Source organism: Callospermophilus lateralis, chromosome 3 (assembly GCF_048772815.1).
Source record: "Callospermophilus lateralis isolate mCalLat2 chromosome 3, mCalLat2.hap1, whole genome shotgun sequence".
Lineage (NCBI taxonomy): Eukaryota > Metazoa > Chordata > Mammalia > Rodentia > Sciuridae > Callospermophilus > Callospermophilus lateralis.
Window position 1 is genome coordinate 100804486 of NC_135307.1, and position 19333 is coordinate 100823818.

The following is a 19333-nucleotide window of genomic DNA, read 5'->3' on the forward strand; positions in this document are numbered from 1 at the left end:
GAAGAGGAGCAGTGGGGCAGCATGACAGAGTGGTTGGAAGGCGGGCAGCCAGTAGGAATAGGGAATGGGTACCATGTCGGCAGGTTGACTTGGCTAGATCACAGAGACAACTCCAGAACTAAAGAATAAACAGTCTGGAAAATCAGACTGGATTAAATACACTATTAAAAGATATGATCTCTAAAGGTTGTCAAGAGCCAATATCTATCTCAAATAATTGACAGAGTAAAGAATTTCTTTTCTCTATTTCAAAGTTTTACAGACCTTTGTTTTCATTACCCTTGCCGACTCTGCTGTTTTGCATTGTTAACTACCCCCTCCATCCAAAACTCAAACTCAAAACTCCTTTTAAGTGAGACCATTTTACTTGGTTCTTTTGCATTTTCCTCTTGTCTGTCTTCTTTCTTCGTATCCACCCACATTAACTAATTTTCAGTTTGGGGCGGTCTCTTCCTGCTCTCTCTTATCTGGAGAGCTAATTAAGCTCAGATTTTGCTATTACCTGGACAGTGAGAACCCTCAATCCTTTCAGTCCCTTTTCTCTACATAGTTTATTTTTATATTTCTTTTTAATATCTTTTAGTTGTAGATGGACACAATATCTTTATTTCTATTTTTTTATGTGGTGCTGAGGATTGAACCCAGAGCCTCATGTGTGCAAAGCGAGCGCTCTACCACTGAGCCACAACCCCAGCCCTATTTTTATATTTCTATTAGCAGTCCAATTTAAACTTTACATTTCCTGTTTTCTACTGAAATTCACCATGTCCAATAACAAATTCCTTGTATTTCAAAATAAAATGATTATTTCCCCTCTCTTTTCTATTCTAGATACTATTCTTATCTTCCGAGTTTAACCTGTATTCTCTTTATTTTTTTGCTTCCCCTCCAACCTCCATATCAGACATTTGGTTTCCTAAATCTGTTTTCCTCCATTGCTAGAATGAGTCCAGATTCTCAGTGTTTCAGGTTTATATTGTTGTAAAGTATCTTAGTTTCCTTCTGTGAGCCTAGGGCTTTCTCTACTCTAATTATTCCACAGAATATTTCCAAATTGCTTTTCCTTAAACATGATTTCATGATGCCAACAAATTTCAATGGTGCTCTACTTCTAATTAGGATTCATATAAGGAAATACTAAAGAGAAAATTGAAATGGAAATTTGAGATAAATTTTCAGAAAATAATACACTCAAGAAACAAAAGAAGTTTATATTTTATAAATAAAATAGTCACATTAATTATAACATTAACTGTTATATATTGTGTATATTATAAGTATTTATTAAATTAAAAATAATAAACACAAAACCCCAAATCATGGACACCTATACTAACCGGCAATGGATAAAGAGGAACATCCACTTGACCTAGGAAATCATCTCTTGTCTAGAGAAAAAAGAAAAAAAAAAAAAAGATCAGTAATATGTTTAATTCCTTTAGAAGGCTTTGTTGAGATATTGCCACATTCACAGAAAATGTGATGTTTTTGTTGTTGTTCTAGTTGTTTAATCCTATGTAGCATCAATGGAGAACTGAAAATTAAAAGTTATGAGGTACAACTTCTGGTCATTACAGAGCAGCATATATTAAATCAAATATGCTCAAACAAAAACAACTATTAGAAAGCATGCTAGAATGACCCAAAACAAGCAGAAACTTGAGTGGCAGGTGTGGGAATGGAATGTCAATCCTTCAAAGAAAAAACTGCAGTAGGCAGATTTTATACTTATATTGCTTGTCACCTGGTAGAACTTCACAGTCCATATGGTGTGAAGTGCTTAGAACTTAAGCAGAAATCTACAATGTTACTGGTTTGAGGAGTCAGAAGAACAAATTTGGCGTTAACAGCTAAACTGGAAGTGAGAAAAATAATCGCAGGAAAGAAGTCACAAGAGCCCCTCATATTTATGTATAAACTGTACCCAAATCCTTAGTTTATTCCTGAACCACACAAGTAAAAGGTAACAGCTGCAAGGCTGAAAGGACTGAACCCAGGTTTTAGTCAACGTCCACCAAAGGGGCGACCATATTTGGAGTTCAGCTAAGTTAATTTGCTAGAACAAAAATCTTATCTTCAGGGAAAGATAACAAAATTCACCGTCTTTATTATATATCGTCCTGTATATAATAAAAAAAAATGTGGCAATATCTCAAGTAGAGGAATATGACCTAGTATCAAGAGAAAAAGTAATCAATAGAAATCAACCACAAGATGACTCAGATCTTGGCATGAGCAGACAGACAAATTAAATCAGCTATTATAAGGATATTAAGGACTTAAAAGGAAAATGAGGTCATAATGAATGAACAGATACACAATCTAATAAAACAAAATGAAAACTATTAAAATGAAGAAATGTATATTTTAGTACTGAAAACTACAAACATGAAATAAAAAAACAGTAGATAGGCTTAACATATAATTAAAGATGAATGAGGAAAAGTTCCATGAACTTAAAGATATATCAAAAAAACCCCAAAACACTCAAAATGGAAAATAAAGAGGATTTATGAAAAAAATTTAAAATAGTGTAATGTGTATGCAACTGAAATCCCAGAAAAAGGGCAGTGGCAAGGAGGAGTAAGACATAAAAATATTCTTTAAAAAAAGGAAAGAAAGAAAACAGGCAACATTTTCCCATATTTGAAAAAACCCAAGCTTAGATATTTAAGAAACTCAATGAACTGAAGTAGTATAAATATAAGAAAACATGAATAGGTACACTGTTATTAAATGCTGAAGGATAAAGAGAAAATCTTGGAAGTAGCCAGATAAAAATAACACATTATACACAGGGGAACAATAAGTGATGGATAACTCCTCATCCAAAACAATGGAAGCCAGAAGACAATACATTGACATCTATTAAGTGATGAAATTTAAAAAAAGATACCTATAATTCTGTATCTAAAAATTTTTTTTAAATGAAAAGAATATAAAGAGTTTTGTCATGAGCATAACATGCTAGAGGAATTTTCTTAAGTGGAAAATAAATGGCACCAGACAGAAATTCAGATCTAAAGGGAGAAATGTAAATTAAAAACAGCAACAATAACAATCTTCTCAATCTCTTAAAGAACAAATTGTTATTTACAGAAAACCTATATCACATATTGTGGGTTTAAAATATACCTATATGTAATACAAATGATAACACTATACAAAATATAGGTGGATAAACTTATCTATATTTTTGTAAGATTATCTTAAATTTTATATTAAGTAGTATGATTTAGGTAAGTTAATCATTAATTGATTACAGAGTTAAAGAGTCAAAGGAAGAAATGAAATATAATAAGTACCTGATTAACCCAAAATAAGGCAGGAAAAATGAAAACTAAAATAAAAACAAATTAAATTTTTTCATTTTGAAATAATTTCAGATTTATATAAAGTTGCAAAAATAATGCTAAGAATTTCCATATGCTTTTTACCCAGCTTCCACAAATGTTGGTAGCTTAACCGTGATGTAATGGTCAGAACCAGAAATACCATTCACTACTCTATAAAACTTATTCAATTTTCACCAATTGTCCCACTAATTTTAATCCAGGGTCCAATTCAGAATCACATATTACATTTAGTTGTCCTGTTTCCTTAGTTTCTTTCTTTCTTTTCTTTTTTTTTTTTTTTTTTAGAGAGAGAGAGAGAGAATTTTAATATTTATTTTTTTTTTAGTTTTTGGCGGACATAGCATCTTTGTTTGTATGTGGTGCTGAGGATCAAACCTGGGCCGCATGCATGCCAGGAGAGCATGCTACCACTTGAGCCACATCCCCAGCCCCTCTTAGTTTCTTTTAATCCGAAAATACTTCAGTCTTTTTTGTCGTTCATAATCTTGCCATTTTTGAAGAATATTATAGTACTGTATAGTATAGAAGGGCACTCAATTTGAGTTCATTTAATATTATTTGTGGCTGAATTTAAATTATGTATTTTTTGCAAGAATATCATAAAATGTTTATGTTCTTCTTAGTGCATTATATCAGGAGGCATATGATGGCAATATGTCCCACTGATAATACTAACTTTGATCATTTGGTTAAGGTATTGTCTGCTAGATTTTTCAAAAGTTAACATTTTCCCTTTGTAATTAATAGCATCTTGTGGGAAAAATTCTTCACAGCTGTGTAAACATCTCATTTGTTATCATACTTTTCCCCACAAACCTTAACATCTCTTAATGATCTTGTGTATAATAATTACTGTGGTGCCCACCAAATGGTGATGTTCTATCTATTTCTACCATTTCCACTATTCCTTTTTTCATTAGCTAACTGGAATTCTGCTAAAATAAAGAACTTCTCCTTTTCTCTCATTTACATATTTAATTACTTATTTAAATCAGTATATATTTATTAATATTTATTTTATCCTTTGAAATATAATCTATTATTGCCACTTATTTTGTTAATCAAGTTGTCCTAGATATGGCCATTGTGAGTTACTTCAAGTTAGTACTTGTGTATTTCTGATATATCCTCATCTTTTTTTTTTTTTTAGTTGTTGATAGACCTTTATTTTATGTATTTATACATGGTGGGGAGAATCGAACCCAGTGCCTCACACATGCCAGGCAAGTGTACTACCACTGAGCCACAGCTCCAGCCCCTATCCTCATCATTTTTTAGCACTTCCCAACTTTCTGGCACCCTAAGATGCTCCATGGTCAGCATAAACTCTCTTTATCCCTGTCCTGCAATCATTCATTTCTTCTAAGGACCCTGATAAACTTTATCTGAGAATGGTATTTTTTTTTTTACATTTAAAAAACATTGTTCTTTTAAAATATACATGACAGTAGAGTGAATTTTGACATATTATACATATATGAAATATAACTTATTCTAATTAGGATCCCATTCTTGTGGTTATAACATGATGTGGAGTTTCACTGATTATGTATTTACAAAAGAACACAGGAAAATTATGCCTGATTCATTCTACTGTTTTCCCTATTCCCATCCTTCCCCTTCCCCTCATCCCCTTTGTCTAATCTAATGAACTTCTATTCTCTTCCCCCACCCTTGTTCTGTGTTAGCATCTGCATATTAGAGAGAACATTCAACCTTTGGTTTTTTGGGATTGTCTTATTTCACTTAGAATGAGTCTCCAGATCCATCAGTGAGAATGGTATTTAGATACTACTTATCAATGTATAAAGTGATTATTGCCTTCAGGCTTAAAAGATAACTTTAATTAGAAATACAATTTTTTCATAATGTATGAAAAAAGATTTTTCAGATATACAGCAAATGTTAGAAAATGAGAGGCTATAATAATATCAGACAAATTGAAGTCCATGATAAGAAGTACTGCCACAAATAAAGAGGGACATTTCATAATAATAAAGGGGTCAGTTCATAAAGAATCCTATAAATCAACAATAAGAATGGAACACTTCCCAATTAAAATGGGCATAAAACTGTAACAGATATTTCAAAATGAAGATAAGTGAATCGTCAATAGTACATGGAAAGATTTATTACTATTAGTCACTTAGGAAATGAAAATTAAAATGAAAAACCAGAATGTGGTACTATGTCAAAATCATCTATAATAGCTATAACTTAAAAGTCTGACAATGATAAATATTGGTGAGGGTGTGGAACATCAGAACTCTCTTATAAAGTTAAACATATACTATAACCAAGAAATTCTACTTCTTGCTAATTTCCTATGAGAAATAAAAACAAGTATCTTCTAAAATATACATTTGAGAATGCTCAGAGTTTTATTTATAATACCTTCAACTGGAAACACCCAGATGTCCTTTAGCAGATGAAACTATGGTATATTCACTTAATAGAATTACTCAGCAAGCCAGGCACAGTGGCACACATCTTGGAAGGCTGAGCAGGAGGATTGTGAGTTCAAAGCCAGCCTCACTCAACAAAAGCAAGGTGCTAAGCAACCCAGTGAGACCCTGTCTCTAAATAAGATACAAAATAGAGCTAGGGACGTGGCTCAGTGGTTGTGTGACCCCGAGTTCAATCACTGATACCCACACAATCCCCCCAAAATTACTCAGCAATAAAAGGAAATGAACTGATACACAAAATAATATGGGTGAATCTTGAAGATGTACATTATAATAAAAGCAAACACAAAAGTGTACATGCTATCTTTACTGAATTTACATGAATTATAGAAGAAATAGAACAGGGAGACAGAAAGAGTAGATGGCAGTGGGAGAGAGAGAAAGGAGAAGAGTGAAAGTCCATAACACTAAACAATAAACAAAACACTCAACTCTTTTGATTCACTTGGCTCCTACAATACCCACAGTCAAATGTATGCTTCTTAAGAAAGGAAATTCCTTTAAGAATGGAATCCAATGGAAAGATGAACAGATACTGAAACTTGTAAGTCTTCCAATGAAAAGATGAATTCTCCCTGATCATCCCAAAGTGAAGTCCTCTAGTTAATGGCTACATATAAATAAAAAGCTTCCAATAAATATTGAAATATTATACATTATGGATAGCTATAGATTACTTAATGTTTAAGAAAAAGATTTTAACGTGAAAAACAGAGACCTAAACCAACATAAAGAAAGGAGAATCAATTCTAACTACAGGAAAATGCTTTAGAAAAACTATACTTAATATTCTCAGAGACAAAAGAAGATAAGACAACTGTCACACAGAATAGGAAGCTCAAAAAAAAATGAAAGAACAAGAAATCTCTTAGAAATTAGAAAATAAAACTGAAATATGAAGATAGAGATGAAAGATACTGTTAAAAAATTATTAGAAAGTAGAACTAAAAGACAAAAGAATGGGCAATAAGATCCCCAGATAAGGAAATTACAGAATATAATTTATTTAAATGTCTAAATAAGACATTCCAGAAAGAGGTGGGGGGGAAGGCAGGACATTATCAAAGAAGCATTCTGTAAATATTTTCCAATATCAAGAAATGAATTTTGAGAGTTAAAGGTCCTACTACGTATTAGGCAAAAAAACACGAAAGAAAAGAAGACAAACAGCAAGGTACATTATCAGACATTTTACAGCACCAGAGATAAATTTCAAAATCTGCACAAGATATAAAACAGATCGTATCAAAACTAATAGAGGGGTAATTCCTCCCAAATGGTGAAAGAAAACACTTCAAACATAGAATTCTATACCCAGTGAAACTCTTTTTCCATTTTGAAAGTAGAATAAAGACATTTTCAGACACTGCTGTTCTCAGGAAGTTAACAAAGGACAGACTCACCAAAAGAAGTGAGTACACCATGATAAGGGGGACACAGGGGATTCAAGACAGCAGAGAAGCAAAGAGGATTCCCATAATGATGGGGAGCCACATAGGCCCAGTATAGAATCTACAGGACTCCTAGTACAGACTGGACCAGGATGACTGGTGTAGCCCAGAAAAACAGGAGTGAGCAAGTCAACTTGGTGGGACTCAGGAGAATTGAATGAGATAATTATAGCATATCTCATTTGCATAATATATGCAAAATATCCAGCACACACTAAGTATCCAATACTGTATATCTGAAATGCTAGAGTCTGTAATGGTGTTCCTACTCCCTCTTCCCTGGGTCAATCTGTGGCTATTTGAAACAGATATATACAGAAAAACGAGTGTGGATGGAGACAGAAGATGAATTGATGAGAATTTTTGAAACAGACAAGTTGGTTTATAATGATACTTTGAGGACTGTGTTATGATATGCTTCTTTCCTTTTTCTCTTCCTTTTTTTTTTTCTTATGCTGGGGATTGTACCAGGGCCTTGGGCATGTTAAACATATGCTGTGCCACTTTATTCCAGTTTTTATCACAATATACTTCATAAATCTGATCTTTAAGAAGCTATTAGTAAATAAGTGAATACAATAAAAAATAGTAAACTCTCAACTGGGATGACTAAAGAATAAAATATTTTGGTTAATTGAATTATCTACCTAGGTTTAGGGTTAACCAGGTTAAAAAAAAAGACTTTTTTTTTTCTTCTTCAGTTTTAGTGAAGAACCTTGGCTTTAAGAAACACATCTGATAATTTGTGACCTTATGTGATTAAGAAGTATGTTTATTGTTAAATATCACAAGAGTAACACAGGCATGGAACAGGGTTTCTCAACTTGTGCACTATTGAAAATCTGAGTCAGATAATTTTTTGTTGGGGAAGCTGACTTGTGCACTGATCTTGTTTTTAGCAAGATCCCTGGCTTCTACCCACTGGATGTTGGTAACATCACTTCTCCAGTTGTGACAACCAAAAATATCTTCTGGCATTGCCAAATGTCCCCTGAGTGACAAAATCATCCCTGGCTGAGAACCACTGCTATTGAAATTGTAAGACAGAATGTCTCAACCAACGTACAAAAGATTCTTTTTAAAAAAATAACAGCTCTATTGAGATAAAATTCATCCACTTAAAGTAGACAATTCAATGTTTTTGAGTATTTTCACAGAGTTGTGCAGCCATCAGCATAATCAATTTTAGAACATTTTCATCACCCCAGAAAGAAAACCCATAACCATTAGCTGTCGCTCCCTATTTCCTTCCCTTCCCTCAGTCCTAGGCAACCACCAAACACTTTCTGTCTTTATGGATTTGTCTATTCTAGACGCTTCACATAAATGAAATTATGTAACATGCAGTCCTTGATGACTGCTTCTTTCACTTACCATAATATTTTTCAAGTTTCATCCACATTATAGCAAATAGCAATATTTCATTCCTATTTTACTATTGAATATTACATAGTATGAATGTACTGCATTTTGTTTATCCACTTATCAGTTGACTGACATTTGGGTTGTTTCCATTTTTTGGCTATTATAAATAATGCTATAAAGAACATTTGAGTACAAGTTCTTGGGCCAACATATGTTTTCATTTTTCTTGTGTATATATTTAGGAGTGGAATTGCTGGGTCATACAGCAATTCTGTTCAGTGTTTTGTAGAACTGCCAGACTGTTTTCTAAAGTGGATGCACTATCTTATATTTCTATCAGCTTGAATGAGGGTTGCAAGTTCTCCCCATGGATATTGGCCTGTCTTTGTAAGAATCTCTCTCCTAGTAGCTATGAAGTAGAATGTCATTGGGATTTTGTTTGCATTTCACTGAAGGTCAATGATATTGAACATCTTTTCATGAGCTTATTGTGCTTTGTTCCTTAAAACCTCATAACTTATACACTTGCCTTATGGTTTCAGTTTCCATTGCAGAGACAATGCTGGGTCACCAAGGGACAGAAAGAAAACTTGTCCCATCTTCCTAAGAAGTCCCATTTTTATTCCTCCATGTTGTATTTGTTAAAAAAAAAACAAATATAACAACAACAAAAACAGAACAAAAAATCCCACACAGTAAAAATTTTCTTGTCTCAAGTGCCTCTAAGTATATAAAAATGCATTTAAAATATTTTTGGGGGGCTGGGTTTGTAGCTCAGAGGTAGAATGCTAGCCTAGCATGTATGAGGCACTGGGTTTGATCCTCAGCACCATATAAAAATTAATAAATAAAACAAAGTCATTATGCCTATCTACAACTAAAGAAAAGTATTAAATTTTTTTTTGCCAACACATTATCTTTCTTTTTTAAAACAAATGAGTCCTGTAATGAGTTTCCTAGCATTTTGTAAAACAAAATGATCCTCAAAATATTTTCCAATCTAAAAAAATGAGCATGTACGATCTGAGAAGGAGATGAAGAATATGAAACTGGGAAGTACCCTGGGAAGTTTGGGAAATATGGTTGCTATAAATATAGGACAATTAGAGACTCTTTTTCCATTGACAAAGTAAAAGTTATAGGTTTAAATTCATTCCTATGAAGGCAAGTCAGTCTGTGATGTTCATTAATGTTTCCCTCGCCAACCAATTGTTCCAAATTCTGGATATCAAACATTTCTTTGCAAGAGTTATTTCCTACATTTGAACTGTATTACTTCAGAAAGCAAATTTGCATTTAGTAAAATATAAGTTACTTAAGAATGCTTGAAAATGTGAGAATTTAGAATGCCAGGTAATTTTAAACAGAACCATGTGGCGCAGGCACAGTTTGGTCAGTAAATAATACTTTAAAAAATATTTTAATGACACAAATTTCAGGGTAAAATACTTTTTAGAACATAAAAAGAGAAAAATCCAAAGTCTTTTTTTTTTTTTTTTTTGGTAAAAAGTTCAATTAGAATTACAAAAGCTCTAACTTCAGAAAGATAAACTGTTATTAACTTTGAGAAGCTGAATATTCTGCTTTAAGAGGATACAATACAATAAAAAAATCAGAATATTAAAAACTGTTACAGTGTCACAGCTTTGAGGAATATCTAGCTTTACAAACAGTTTCCATTAAATCCTGGGGTTAACATATCATATAAAGTAAAGTATTAAAGGAAGAGTTCACCAGAGTTCAACAATATACCCAAAAGTTTTCTGCTATAATGTCAACCTTTTGTTTTAATCATATTTTTTAATCTATAAAAATGAATTTTATATATAAATATTAAATATAGTATAGTGTGGGCTGGGATTGTGGCTTAGTGGTAGAGTGCTTGCCTAGCATGTGTGAAGCACTGGGTTCAATCCTCAGCACCGCATATAAATAAAATGAATAGAATAAAGGTCCATCAATGTCTAAAAAAATTTTTTAAAATATAGTATAATATATTTTTTTTAGTTTTCAGACTTAGGTATGAGCACTTTTATAATTAGGGCGATTTATTAAAAGTAATTTTGAACCATAAGTAACACATACACAAAGTACAAAATCTGAAAAGAAACACAAGATTTCTAGCCTCCACCTATCCACCCCTACTTTGTCCTAAGTGCTATTATATTTTTGTGTGAGTATAACTTCAGATTTCTTTGACATGCTGTTATGCACCTTGCGTTTTTTCTTTTTCTTTTTTTTTTTAATGAGTGAAAATGTCATTCAAATCAATTTATTTTCTCACTTCAGGAGAAAGAGCACTCTCCATTCATGATGTTAATTACAACAATGGACTGGAAACATTTTAGTTTAAAATGGACATTTTCAGTACTTGTTTTGGTAAACTATAACTAGCTTCACAAATCCCACTACTCCCTTTAATCAACATTGGTGTTTAAGTTTAGATTATTATGAAAATTTGTTAAAGATAAAAACAAATTGATTTGAATTACTGCACATTTAAAATTTTTTTAAAAATATATTTACAAGTATCATTGAGGATTTTAATTCTTCAACTCTATCATTTCATAGATGATGATTCAAAGAAAAACAAAAGTGACATTTAAATTTTGCTGGCATTCAATAAGTATGTACTGGGAAAATGGATAGATGGATGGATGGATTAAGGGACATAAAGTTTTATCCATTATATCTGGTGAGGAAACAACTTCTAGTGGGAGCTAAGGCTTAAAATCTAAAATGTAGTTATCACAAGGGTGTACTCCTGATAGTCAAATGCTAGAAAATATCTTATTTAAGCAGTTGAAGCAATAAACAATCACTTATATACTTATAAGAAACCTTAGGCTGAAAAAACAACACAAAACAAAACAAAACAAAACAAAAAAAAAAAACACATTTTAAAACAGATTCTAAGGCACACAAAATACCAAAACAAGTCAATGAATTACTCTATTTTACATATACAAGTTGACGGTCTAGTAATGGACATTTCCTTATTTACAATCCCTTCATATTCCTTTACTTGGATTAGTCAAAAGCTTTAAACTGATACTTTGCACCATATATCATTTTAATAAGTTACAATGAGTTGTTTTTTTTTTGTTTTTTTTTTTGAGACCTTGCTGGAACTGTTTGCTTTTGCACCAAAATTATGAGTTAGCAGTTGTGGGCTTCCTATAGCATTTCCAAGGGGGAAGCACCATTGGTTTTCTAGACTCCCAAAGAATCTGATACTTTGAATGTTATAGCACCTCTACATTTTAACAGAATCAAGTATTTCATAGTAGGTTCTTCTTGTTCTAAACATTTTGTTTTGGTAAAACCATATTTATAATACTATTACCATTCTTTGATGAGGGCCAGGGAGTAACTGATAATAATGGTGACTTTGTCTACCAATGATTTCAACAGGAATTTTTTTTTTTTCTTATTCTATACCAGAATGGATATCAGAACAACAAAAAACAAACAAACAAACAAAACAAAAACAAACAAACAAAAAGAACTCAAACAATTTGGAATAGGTAGGGTTCTGGTTACTTAATTTTGTATTATATCACTTTGACACATTAAAAGCATTTGACTCTTCTGAATCACATTTTCTTCCATTTCCCTTTTGAAACTTCTCTAATGGGCTGTATTGAAAAAGCTGGGATAAAAGTAATTTGAGGCCATGGTAGCTCAATAAATCATAAGAGACCACACTTTTTTAAAATTTAAAACAACTTAGTCAATATTGGTGATATGTTTCTTAAATCCAATTTTAGCAATTATTCACTATTTTATATAAGTGAATAATTATTCACTTATATAAAATTATTATTCACTATTATATAATGTGAAAGGACACATTAAAAGAATAAAAACCATATACACGATGCAAATAACATGTTGCAGTTAACAAGATGAAACTCTAGTCTTGCATTTTTTCCATTTGCCCTTATCTCTAAGACTTTGTCCACTATCCACACATTCAGATACTTCACCTAATTTAGATCGTATGTTATGACGTTGTGAAAACTACCAAAATTTATTTAATTAGCTCCCTATTAACAAATATTTATATTATTTCTAACCTTTCACATTATAAATATCACTCAATAAACTTATGTTTGTCATTTACATTCTGCATATATTTTCAAGATAAATTTAATCTGAAATCAAAATATCTCAGTGATTAATTGGATGTCAAACATAGTTTTCTAAGTAAGCCAAAAAGCAAATATAAATTTGGCACATGCCTGTAATCCCAGCAGCTTGGGAGGCTGAGGCAGGAGGATTGTGAGTTCAAAGCCAGCCTCAGCAACTTAGCAACACACTTAGCAACTCAGTGAGACCCTATCTCTAAGTAAAATATAAAAAAAGGGCTGAGGATGTCGCTCAGTGGTTAAGCAGCCCTAGGTTCAATTCTTGGTACAAAAAAAAGAAAAAGAAAAAAAAAAGGAAATTTAAGCTAGCTTCTCTTTCAAAGATCAAGAGCAAGATCAAGAGGCTGGCATTTGCATTAATATGTTAATTAGTGCTAATAATATTGTCTTTGTATAACCACACTCAAATTCTCTGTGCAAAAGTTGTGATTTCTCTACAACACATTAATTCTAAAAATAATAAAGAACTGGGGCAGGCAATAAAAAGGAAACTGAATAAATTAGAAGCCATAAGTATATTCAAGTTATTGTTAATCATATTATTTAAATTAAGCCAAAGGATCAAGAGATATTTCAGGTTATTATTACATAAACGACCCGAATAGAATTAAAAACTCAGAAGCTGAGACATTAAAAGTGAAACTATCTGAGAACCTCTTTGTAAGTTTAAACTTTTTTTTGACTATTTATAAGAGGTTAAATGTTTTCTTCACTTGAATATAAGAAAACCCACTATTTTAACAGAATATTCACATCTGTACATCTATGAATCTCTGAAAAAGATAAACAGAATTTACATGAATGGATCATTTATAGTTCTGTTTTGTTTTCTGTTCGAGATTGAACCTGGGTACTTTACCACTGAGCTATATCCCCAGTCCCTTTTTATTTTGAGACAAGGTCTCACTAAGTTGCTTAGAGTCTCATTAAGTTGCCCAGGTAGGCCTTGAACTTGCAATCCTCCTGCCTCAGCCTCCTCAGTTTCTGGGAGTACAGATGTATACCAGCTATTTATTTATAGTATTTTTAAAGTTAAGAGACCATATACTTACTGCTTTCAAAATTCTATAATACCTGTTTTTTTGAGATGGGGGTCTCATTATGTGGCCCTGGCTTGACCTCCTGGGCTCAAATGATCCTCCTGCTTCATTTGGCCTCCTGAGTTGCTGGGACTATAAGAGTGCTCAATCATGCCCAGGTAAAAACTATTGTTTTAAATGAACATTTTTTCTCTGAACGTCCATACCACATGGATTCATACTACACACTCAATATTATAAATGGAAAATATAATTATGAAAATTATTTTTTAATGTAACTTGTTAAGGTAAATCAAACTCATTAAATAAAACTATCTGAACAGGGCTGTAGCTCAGTGGCAGAGCGCTTGCCTCACACGTGTGAGGCACTGGGTTTGATCCTCAGCATCATATAAAAATAAAAGCAAATAAAATAAAGTCATGTTGTCCCTCTACAACTACAAAAAAAATTTTCTTAAAAAACTATCTGTACAACTTCTACTTTGCTGCTTATTTGTTGACTTGCTTTATACTGATATCTGCTTATTTTAAACATTTCTCTAGAGGTTCAAAACATATTGATTCAATCATTTTGTATGTCAAGGGGAACACATTGGCTACACTTTTTAAACTGATCCCTGGCTGTAAGGTCATAGTGTAATTAGAAACTGGATGTCTTTGCTTTAAGAGAACATTCAATGTCCCAAACATGTAATTTTTGCTCAACTGCCAGTTTATCGGGTAGATTTGACTCTGAGACACAAACTGTACTTGGTTCTTTGACAATAGCTTCACACTACTGAAAACTGAATCAGAATATTCTACAGTCCTTTACAACCCTCAATCCTTTAGGGCTTTCACCTCATGGAAGGAGGTGGGCAGGAGTGGGGAGAGGCACTTCTATATCAGCTTCACTTGGAGCTGCCTTCCTGTGAAGTTCACTTTCTTGGGAGTTCTCCACTTTCTAATCACCACAGACTTGTGAAAACAGATGAGTTACCTTGACAACTTCATCATTATAGGCTTTAAAGTTTCTTTTGTAATTTACCATGAGGATTTAAAAATATAAACCACATTTAAAATATGCTACAGAAAAGAAGGAATTGGAAGCTGACGAGGAATTATAGGAATCAGAAGTTGTAGCAAATATGATTAGAATTTTGTAATTATTAGAAATTAAAGTTTAATATTTCTAATATACTGTTAGAAGCAATTTATATCGTTTGCACCTAAACTAGATGACTATAAAAGAAGAGAAAGAGTTTGAATTTATTTCAACTTTCCTCTCCCCCCTGACAAAGGGAGGGGCTCATCCCATTGTTTCAAATTTCATTTCTAAACAAAGGAAAATAACAAGAGGACTACATGTATAAAGTTAAAATTCACTCAGGAAATACAGCTAGATAACGGATAAGAGGCATAAGGCCCTTCCTTTCAGAAAGAAAAATATTCATTCTTGATTGAAAATAGATTCATATTTCTGAGATCTAATAAATTGCAATACTGCTCCTCCCCCAGTCCCCTCCTCCCCCCCAGCAGTGTCTGCCTAGCTACTAGAGAAAACTTTTGAAGAGATGGAAGCTAATATTCTCTGAGAGGTCATCTCTGCAGTTTAAACGAGAAACTAAATTCACAGATGTCTGCCACCACTGTAAAAGATATAGTGACCTCAGTTCTGAGAAACCAAGGAGTAGAGATGTGTAAAATTTCAGACACTGAATTTTGAAACAAAGAAGTGTGCAAAGATAAACTTCAAATGGATAAATGAAGCTATGGTAGCAGAAGAAAGCAGCCTGGAACAGTAGGCTCCCAGCTGGATAACTGATCATTAGGACAAGGTCCTTCCTTTCAGAAATAAAATACTCATTCTTGATGGAAAATAGACACAGAGATCCTACTACTGGGTAATGCTGAGCTTCAAGATGCAGGTTAGTCCACGCAGCAGTTCTCACACTTCACTGTCTGAGTCACCCGAGAGGCTTTTTAAAGATAGAGCACTGGGCCCCACACCCAGAGTTTCTGATTCAGTAGATCCAGGGTAGAACCAAGAATTTGCAGTCTCAGGTGTTATCAGTGCAGCTGTCTAGCCACACTTTGGAACCACATCTCTAGGCAATTCTTGGAGAAATCAGGGAAAAGTAAACAATGATTGGTAACAGCTGAAGATAAGTGACCAGGCCATTCAAATGTATCTTTTTTTTTTTTTTAATCCTGCCTACTTCCAAATGGAGTTGGTGGTTTTAAGATAACACATAAATTAAATTAAGATAGTTAAAGATAATACAGAACAGAGTCCTTAAAAAAAAAAAAAAAGCAAAAGTGGTCAAGTATCTATGTATTTGGTTTTCTTTCTAGTTTAATCATAAAAGAAAAATATATTCTTCTAGTTATGGCAACCCTCTTTTAAAAAGATGACTTGCTAAATTAAAGACTTGCTATTACATAAACATATCTTCCCAAGGGCGCTCTGAGGAATAATAAATCTGCCGGGTATTAAGAGTTCAAAGGTGGTCATAAAATTGGGATACCATTGGTTAAACCAAGTTCAAAAGTTTATTTCCTGCAGGACTTTTAAGAGATTTGATTTACTAGTGTTCACTGTGATATTATAAAAAATAAAGCATGCAGCAGTATACAAATTTACTTGTCTATGGGATAGATTACAGGTATATGGTAAGAAACACATTTCAAAAATGCTGGTGCAGAGGAAAAACTATAAATTCCTTATTCTAGGATTCTAAGCCCTCTGCATTTGTTTTTCCAATCTACCTTTCAGTCTTATCTATTAATATAAGCCTCTCTAAAGGCTGAAACAAGTTCTTTATTTTGCCCTCTTGAACTCACTCTATTCCTCTTCCTGGAAAATTTCTTTCTCATCTCTGCTCATGGAAATCCTATCTATATATGAAGCCCAGGTCAGTGACATTTTAATAAAAAATTTCTTGAAGAGGCTAAATTGTTAATTTTCTTCTACTTTACCCTGTTTTTAAGAAAATATTTATTTTTTAGTTATAGGTGGACACAATATCTTTATTTTTATGTGGTGCTGAGAATCGAACCCATGCCTCAAGCATGCTAAAGCACTCTACCTCTGAGCCACAACCCCAGCCCACCCCGTATCTGTTTTAACATCTGTATTACAGTTCTCTACTACTTCAACTGGACTGTAAATTCCTTGAGGTCCATAAATGTTAGTGACTGGCTTCTGTAGCTAGGTTCTGTGTTAAGTGTAGGAGAATGTTTCTCATGCTATGGAGCCTACAGTCTTGCATGATTGACAAGCATGCACATGCAATTGAAGTGTGGGTAAAAATTGGAAAGGAGGTGTAAAAAATGCTAATGCACATACATAGGAGAGGGGTTAAGAAAATCTGTTTCATTCTTTGTATCCCAATGTGCCTTTCCTTTATAGATATTTAATGCTTAGAGACAAATTCTAAATTATTAAAGAGTTTCTACAATTGAAATCACATGACTTAATGGGAAACCATGACATATCTTTGTTTCAATGAATCCCTCCTTGGTAAAAACTAGCTACCTAGACCTGATAAAGTAATCTATGATGAGGAGGAATGTACCAGCAAGAAAACTGTGCTAGCATTACAGTGTCAAATCTGCAACTGTGACGGGAGATGCTACAATATCAAAAGAAGGGGCTGGGGTTGTGGCTCAGTGGTAGAGTGCTCCCCTAGCATGCATGGGGCACTGGGTTCGATCCTCAGAACCCCATATTTGTAAAATAAAGATATGTGTCCACCTAAAACTAAAAAATAAATATAAAAAAATATCAAAAGAAGATGATATCAGGTTTCCCTTGACTTTTCAGACACTAGCCCCTTTAAGTTCCTCTTGCCCATTTCACAATGTTCAACCAAGTTGGAGGACTAACTATGAGGGTCAAATGACTTGTTCAACTCCCTGAAATGCCTGCCTTCTTCAACCTGGCCTTGAATTTAGCAGTCACCAGTGGGGAGACCTGGAAATGGGTAGGCTCCAGACTGGCTTATTGATTCCCTGCCTGTTTCTCACTGATTTGATGGTTTTTGCTCCTGGATCATCGGCTGACTTTCCTGCCCCACAGACTGAACTGTGTTTTCCTCAAGCTGTGGGAAGTCCTCTTCCTTTCAAGGGAAGTTCAAGCTTTTCCCTACTTGTCCCAGCCTTCCTCATCTGTTCCTGACCTTTCCTGCCCTCTAGTGGCCATAAGCTATACTCCCACCTTCCCCATGGAATCCACCACATGGAATCTGCACACAGTTGGGTATAGTTTGACCGATTAGAATATTATACTCGAATCTCTAGTATTTGGGTCCCATGAAATTACAGCCATGATGTCATACTCCTATTACATATAATTTAAAAAACATATACATGAGAGGTAAAATTCATAAAGCAAAGAAGTGAGCTTAGATTCAGATAAAACTACCTTGAAATTCTAAGAACACTTAAGCCAAAAAATAATTCTTAAGTTTTCTCATGTGGTACAAGGTCTAGCAATGCACTACACACAGTAGGAAGTTATTATTTAACTCATCATTGAGATAACTGCCCCAGATCCCATGTATAATCACCCTACAGGCAACTGAATCTAAAACTTACATAACAATTGAACTTCATACTAAATATGTTTCTATGTACTAAACAGTATCAAGCATTAGTGGACTGTAGGATGTTCTTAATAATCCAGGGCTTATCAAAGTTTTCAACCTTTGACTTTTATGAGGTGATCCTCTGCAAACTTTGATTCAAAGGCAAGCAGCCTCAAAGTTCTAATCACTTCTAATATTTTAAAATCATTTTATCAGTTTTTTTAATATATGACAATGGAATGCATTGCAATTTCTATTATATATATAGAGCACAATTTTTCATATCTTTGGTTGTATACAAAGTATATTCACACTAATTCATGTCTTCATACATGTACTTTGGATAATGATGTCTATAACATTCTCCCATCATTTCTAACCTCCTGCCCCCTCCCATGCCTCTGCCATCTAGAGATCGTCTATTCCTCCCATGCTCCCCCTCCCTACCCCATTATGAATTAGCCTCCTTATATCAAAGAAAACATTCGGCATTTGGTTTTGGGGGATTGGCTAAGTTCATTTAGCATTATCTTCTCCAACTCCATTATTTACCTGCAAATGCCATGATTTTATTCTCTTTTATTGCTGAGTAATATTCCATTGTTTATATATGCTACTTTTTTTATCCATTTGTCTACTGAAGGGCATCTAGGTTGGTTCCACAGTTTAGCTATAGTGAATTGTGCTGCTGTGTCCCGTAGTATGCTGTTTTTAAGTCCTTTGGGTATAGACTGAGGAGAGGGATAGCTGGGTCAAATGGTGGTTCCATTAGCAGTCTTCCAAGGAATCTCCATACTGCTTTCCAGATTGGCTGCACCAATTTGCAGTTCCCACCAGTAGTGTATGTGTGTATATTTTCTCCACGTCCTCGCCAACACATATTGTTGTTTGCATTCATAATAGCTGCCATTCTGACAGGAGTGAGATGAAATCT

At 33.6% G+C, this 19333-nt stretch overlaps 1 protein-coding gene across 3 annotated transcripts in view; it reads right to left on the reverse strand.

The window, feature by feature from the left end:
- Positions 1-19333, reverse strand: part of Nedd4 (NEDD4 E3 ubiquitin protein ligase) — a 124874-nt gene that overhangs the window by 41547 nt on the left and 63994 nt on the right. For all 3 annotated transcript variants that reach the window (XM_076850814.2, XM_076850813.2, XM_076850811.2), the window contains one exon: positions 1338-1388. In XM_076850814.2, the coding sequence (XP_076706929.1) occupies positions 1338-1388 (51 nt within the window). The remainder of the gene's footprint in view (positions 1-1337; positions 1389-19333) is intronic.